At 41.1% G+C, this 5,817-nt stretch overlaps 1 protein-coding gene across 2 annotated transcripts; it reads right to left on the bottom strand.

Moving 5' to 3' along the window:
* Nucleotides 1-232: 232 nt before the first annotated feature.
* si:ch211-227n13.3 (uncharacterized) lies at nucleotides 233-5,153 on the bottom strand. 2 transcript variants are annotated; one of them, XM_017477755.3, is made up of 6 exons: nucleotides 5,019-5,153; nucleotides 4,736-4,829; nucleotides 2,622-2,901; nucleotides 2,361-2,436; nucleotides 2,124-2,237; nucleotides 233-1,729 (listed from the first exon to the last, which is right to left on the bottom strand). In XM_017477755.3, exons 3-6 carry the CDS (start codon nucleotides 2,875-2,877, stop codon nucleotides 1,060-1,062), a joined length of 1,116 nt encoding a protein of 371 aa, XP_017333244.1. In that variant the 5' UTR covers nucleotides 2,878-2,901; nucleotides 4,736-4,829; nucleotides 5,019-5,153; the 3' UTR covers nucleotides 233-1,059. The 2 variants fall into 2 exon arrangements, with proteins under 2 accessions (XP_017333244.1, XP_017333245.1); XM_017477756.3 differs by having other exon boundaries at nucleotides 4,948-5,040.
* Nucleotides 5,154-5,817: the final 664 nt, after the last annotated feature.

Below are 5,817 nucleotides of genomic sequence, written 5' to 3'. Positions count from 1 at the left end.
CCCTTTTCTTTAAGCATCGTTTTCCCCACAAAAGGTTAACCTGAGGGTCGGTACACACACCCAGAAGGATGAGTATTCTGTAATGTAGTGTCCCTAAAGCATTACGACTCTAGAAGTTCTGTAATGTGCTGGAATATTTTAAATAAAATGTATTGTTTAGTTTCAAGCTGCAGTATGGAGTCCTAAAATGCTATAAATGCATGATTCATCTCAGAGTGGGCGATGTATAGTGAAGTATTTTCACTTTATGAATATATTCATGGTTTTCGTAGGTTTGGCCACAAGCTGTGACTGACACACACACACACACACACACACACACAGTGTGTGTGGCAGAACAGCAATGAAAAGTCTCCATAACACGAAACTGATTTACAAGATGACAGATAATGGGATAATGATTGAACATATATTAATATGCATATTAATATACTTGATACTTCAGTTTTCACTTGATAAGCTTTCTATACTGACAGCACTTCCTCCATACAATAACTCTAATAATAAACTGACTTATTGCAAGTAGACTGAATAATAATAATAATGGTTTAAGTTTGACTTTATGGTTGTGTTTATGTTCTACAACTGCCACCTAGTGGCCATAGTTGAAACTGCACCAGAGCCATTATCCTGCATCAACCTATTTATTGTTTTAACAACAAAAAAAGGAGAATGTGACTAAATAATTTAAGGAAAATAATACTCTATGCAAGAATTTACAATTTAACATTTTTTTAAACTTCAATAAAGCCACCGATATTCTGGCTTCCACAACATTATGACTTTTGATGCTTGCCTTTGAATAGTCTTAACATTTACAGTTAACAAATAGGTCTAGTAAGCATCTGTGATGCACAGTCTTGGAGGGTTTAGTACACATAATCTTCATGCAAAACACAAACATGTATCTTGGAAAGGTATCTGACAACAGGTGTACAGACTGGGCAATTGTTACTGAACAAGCTGAATACAGAGACTGGCTTGCAGTCTGTAATGAACACCAAATAAAAAATAAATGGAGAAAACAAAAACAATAAATCGTGGATTTCTGCAAAAGCATCAGTGATGGGAATGGGACTCCTTAATAATCTGTTTATGACCGTGCCCAAGTGCAGCTAACATGGACCTGAAGCTGTGTTTCCGTGGACGCAATGGCTTGCTCTTCCTGGTGATCTTCAAATCTGCACTGAAGAGATCCGTTGGCGTTCTAAACACATCCAAATCCTCACACGGAAGTTCATCTTGCCTTCTGGGACAATGTCCGTTCTTCACTTCGAAATCTGCTGGGCCTTCATGTAATTTTCCTCCTGCACTCTTATTTACGAGGTAGTGCTTTGGTTTCTGCGTTTCAGCGAGCACAGCTTTGGGAAAAGTGTCAAATTTCAGCACCCTACGAGTTCCCTCCAGGCCACTGCAATCAGCGTGAGTGTCCATGAAGCCACTCGTATCACTAACGCATTGTTTGCTCTGAATTGTCTCCAACCGCGGCACACCCTCACGGCGAGTCCTGTCGTTTCCAGGCAGCTCGTCTTCCGAGGTAGTGCTGAGATCCACTGGTGAAAGATGCTCCGGTGTATCGTCTTTCTCTGAGGACTTCCTTCTCTTGCTCCTCTGATAATTTCCACTGCGCAGACAAATAGTGGATTTTGCTCGATTTCTCTGCTGATTTCTCGACTTCGCTTTGCTTTTAGATGGCTTTCCAAACATCGTTTTGCAGCGACGCAAGTTCCTAGAAGTAAAAACAAAACAAAACGACTAACTGTTATATCAATTTCAATGGAAACACTCTCATAAACTGTCATCCATTAGAACATTATTAGTATTAGTATTGTTGTTATGACCTGCACCTTAACATTGATAGGAACTAATGAGGTCTTATGGGTCATCTACTGTTTTCTCATCCATATGGTGCATACAGTCATGACCCAGACTCAGTTATTACAGGATAAATAGTATCATTTTATAGTTGTATAGGAGTTGATACCGTCTCAATCATTACGCTAATGACTTTAAAGAACTGTAAACTTGCATTCCATCGCATACTAAACAGAATTACAAAGAAGTATATTTATTATTGAAAGTCCAATCTAGAAATCTTTTCCAATCACATTTTGTGGACAGACCTCTGCAGGAACACGTGAGGTCTGGAGCAGAGCCACCATGCTGTATTTGCCATGTCATGGTCTGACTGCTTTGCAGCTCGCAGCCTGATGTGCTTCAAGTGCACCCATAACCTCCTGGGGGGGGAAACCATACAGCACACGTGTTTACACATCACAAGAACATGTAGCGCAACAAATCCTTTAATAAATAAATACATAAATAAATAACTAAATAAATAAATAAACAAACATACACACCCTCTGGATTGCTTCCGTCTCTGTGGGTGCCAGGTTTTATTAAGCAGCCACTCATCACATGATAGCGACGCTGGATCTGAGAGGGGTAATTAGAGAGGACTCTTTAGTTTACAAATAACCAAAGTCCCGAGGGGCAGATGTTGGGTCGTGATGTTCTCAAAGCAACTAGAGCATCAAACAGAATATCAGTATTTTGTGTGAAGATCTCAGTCCGGTTTTGAACGAGTCAATTGTCAAAATGGACGTTTATAAAATGTTTACCGTGGTCTCTTTGTTTTTTGCTTGGAGGCCCTTGCCTCCTCATTTTGGAGAAAAGTCTCTCACACATCGTGCATCTCAGTGAATGAAGTGCAGCAGAAGGCGAGCTGGGGCCGGAGACCACAGAGTCTTCAGAACTGGAACCTTCCAGTGGACTCTCTGCACACGACTTAGATGGACTGTCAGATAACCACATGTGGCCTGAAGCGTCTCTGTTCAACCAGAGACTTTTCAGTGTATCGTCAGCCTTTGACACCATAGGTAGGGATATTTTCTGCCTTCACTGATTAATCAGAAGAATGAAAGACAGATTGTTAATTATTCAAAGTGCACATCACATAGAGACGCATTTTAATACAAGGCCGTAGAATCACTACTGATTTACCTGTACCTTTATATCTGCATTTGCTTGTATTTAAGATGGTTAACCCTGTTTAATTGTTATTTAAATTTTCTTTGACAGTACAAAAAACAGAGCACGAGAGAGAGGGTTACAGTGTGAAATGAAAAATGAAGTATTACATACACTATATGACCAGTAGTTTGTTGACACCTGACCATCATACCCGTATGTGCTTTCCCATTCCCTCATTTGCTGTTATAACAGCCCCCACTCTACCGGGAAGGCTTTACACTAGATTTTGGGGCGTGGCTGTGGGGATGTGTATTCGTTCAGCCACAAGCACATTAGTGAGGTCAGGTACTGATGTTGGGTGAGGAGGCCTGGGGTGCAGTCGGTGTTCCAGTTCATCCTAAAGGTGTTCAGTGTGGTTGAGGTCAGGTGTCTGCTCAGGTTTTTCCACTCCAAGCTTGGCAAACCATGTCTTCATGGAGCTCACTTCGTGCACAAGAGCACTGTCATGCTGGAACAGGTTTGGGCCATCCATCCTCAATATCACTTATCCTACACAAGGGAGCCTGGAGCCTATCCCATGGAACTTGGGGCACAAAGTGGGGGACACACTGGACAGAGTGCCAACCCATCACAGGGCACAATTTCACACACACACACACACACAACGGACAATTTGGACATGCCAATCAGCCTACAGCACATGTCTTTGGACTGGGGGAGGGAACCGGAGTACCCAGAGGAAACTCACGAAGCACAGGGAGAACATGCAAACTCCACACACACAGGGTGGAGGGCGGGATTTTAACCCCCAACCCCAGAGATGCACTGTCACCCCTTAGTTGCAGTGATGGGAAATTGTTATGTTAAAGCACACCTATTATGGTTTTGAAACACACCTAGCTCTGTTTTAAAGCTCTCATACAATAGATTTACATGCATCCAAGGTTAAAAAACACTTTAATGTGCTCTTAATTTAAACTGCAGTATTATCCCCCCCCCCCCCCCCACTCTCTCCCAGTGTCTAAAGATTTGTTCTAAAGGATTCGTTCTAAACTCCTCCTTTCAGAGGGCATACTCTGCTCTGATTGGTCAGATGTCCCAGTCTGTTGCGATTGGTCTACCGCTGTCACCGAGCAGCCAAAGAAGACCAGAGGCGGGGCTTTTTGTTACAAACCTACATAGGTTAGTAAATGAAGTAAGTCTGGAATCACTAACGACTCGTTTCAGCTGTTCAGAATCGATTCCTTCTTTTGGGAGTCGATAACTCTTTTTGTCATGCGCTTTGATTTATGAAACTTTGCAGTTTTTTTTACATTCACAAACAGCTCTATAACACACTACATGAAAGGGAATATTTGAAAAACCACAATAGGTGCACTCTAAATGCAAGGACATTATTGAACGTTTCCAACTTTGTCGCAATAGTTTGGGGAAGAACCACATACGGGTGTGATGGTCTGCAGACTTTTGCACATATTCCCCAGGATCTGAGATTGTGGCCTTGAGTTTGGAGCTCTAGTTTGCCCCCTAGTAGAATAACAGAGACTCGCTTTTTTCGAATAGAAATCTCCTTTCCTTCCCAAATCTCTCAATTTAAAATTGGTCTACATGACGAAACTGGTTCTGAATTGATTTGTCCGGATTTAAACCTTTACCAGAACTGTTCCCAGGAGTCAGCTCCTACTGCATGGTGCAGGACAAATCTGATTCAGCGGCTTGTAAAATAACCAGGCAGCTACAACGCAGTACACGGAGTTCTTACCTCGACTCGAAATGACGGTATTGTGGGTGTTGGATGACAGGAGAGGAACACATCTGCTTTATTAAAAATGGAGGATTCACCGCTTTGTCCGCGTCTGTGTGAAGAAGAAAACACAGCGCGAGGAAATGAAAGCTCCTACAAACACCAGATAGACGCCGAGCTGGAAACCTATTTTTATAAACTCACTACATAAAGAACATGTAAACTCATACCATATCATCAAAATGACAGAAACAACAAATGAAATACGTGGTTTATATGAGTTCTAGCGTTTCTATCATACCATTACTGCGAAAAAAATCCACAGCGTTACTCCATCTCTATCTCTGACTGATTTAAACATGTCCGCTGGTGCCACTTTTCTTCTTCATGGTACAAAGTGTTTAAACAAACAGTCGTGATGTGTATCGCCCCCTGCTGGATAAGGACAGGAACTGCACTCTAACGCTACTGCTACAAGCAAACAAATAAACATAAATAAATAAATAAATAAATAAATAAATAAATAAATAGATAGATAGATAGATAGATAGATAGATAGATAGATAGATAGATAGATAAATAAATAAATAAATAATGGGGTGTATTCCAGTTTATGCGACTTACCTGGGTAAATTTACTCAGGGTTAACAGGCAACCTCAACTTTCGCTTCCAAAAATGGAGGCAACTTTCAAAGTATGTAAGTAGCCATAGCAACTTACTCTCTGAAGTTCCAGGGTTGGTTTGTTTCTGAGAGCTGACAGAACATAGTACGGAAGTCCTAAGGGGCAATGCATTATTCTTTTTTTTTTCTTTGTTGTTTTCTCGTGATCTCGACATAACAAAAGTTGTTTTCTCGTGAGCTCGACTTCATTTTCCTGTGTACTGGACATCCATCGTCCCGACGTCAATGGGTTTTTGAATGGGTTTTTTAGGTTAAATGCCTGAAATATGGCCTGTGGTTAACACGAGCTCAAGATATGTTCACGTTTTATACTACGCCATAAAATACATCAGTAATACCCCACTCAGGATTTTTTTCAAAAGCTTTTACATGTCTTGAAAAAGACAGATGCTATCAAGTGGCTAAATAGGACTACAG

This window comes from Ictalurus punctatus, chromosome 10 (genome assembly GCF_001660625.3).
Source record: "Ictalurus punctatus breed USDA103 chromosome 10, Coco_2.0, whole genome shotgun sequence".
NCBI lineage: Eukaryota > Metazoa > Chordata > Actinopteri > Siluriformes > Ictaluridae > Ictalurus > Ictalurus punctatus.
The sequence above is the reverse complement of the archived record's forward strand: the minus strand, read 5'-3'. Positions and strand labels throughout refer to the sequence as shown.

Coding starts and splice junctions, on each gene's coding strand:
- si:ch211-227n13.3 (XM_017477755.3), bottom strand. CDS start 2,877: ATGGTGTCAAAGGCTGACGATACACTGAAAAGTCTCTGGTTGAACAGA. Junction 2,437..2,621: donor CAAAAAACAAAGAGACCACG/GTAAACATTTTA, acceptor TACCCCTCTCAG/ATCCAGCGTCGCTATCATGT. Junction 1,730..2,123: donor CCTCACGTGTTCCTGCAGAG/GTCTGTCCACAA, acceptor TTTTACTTCTAG/GAACTTGCGTCGCTGCAAAA.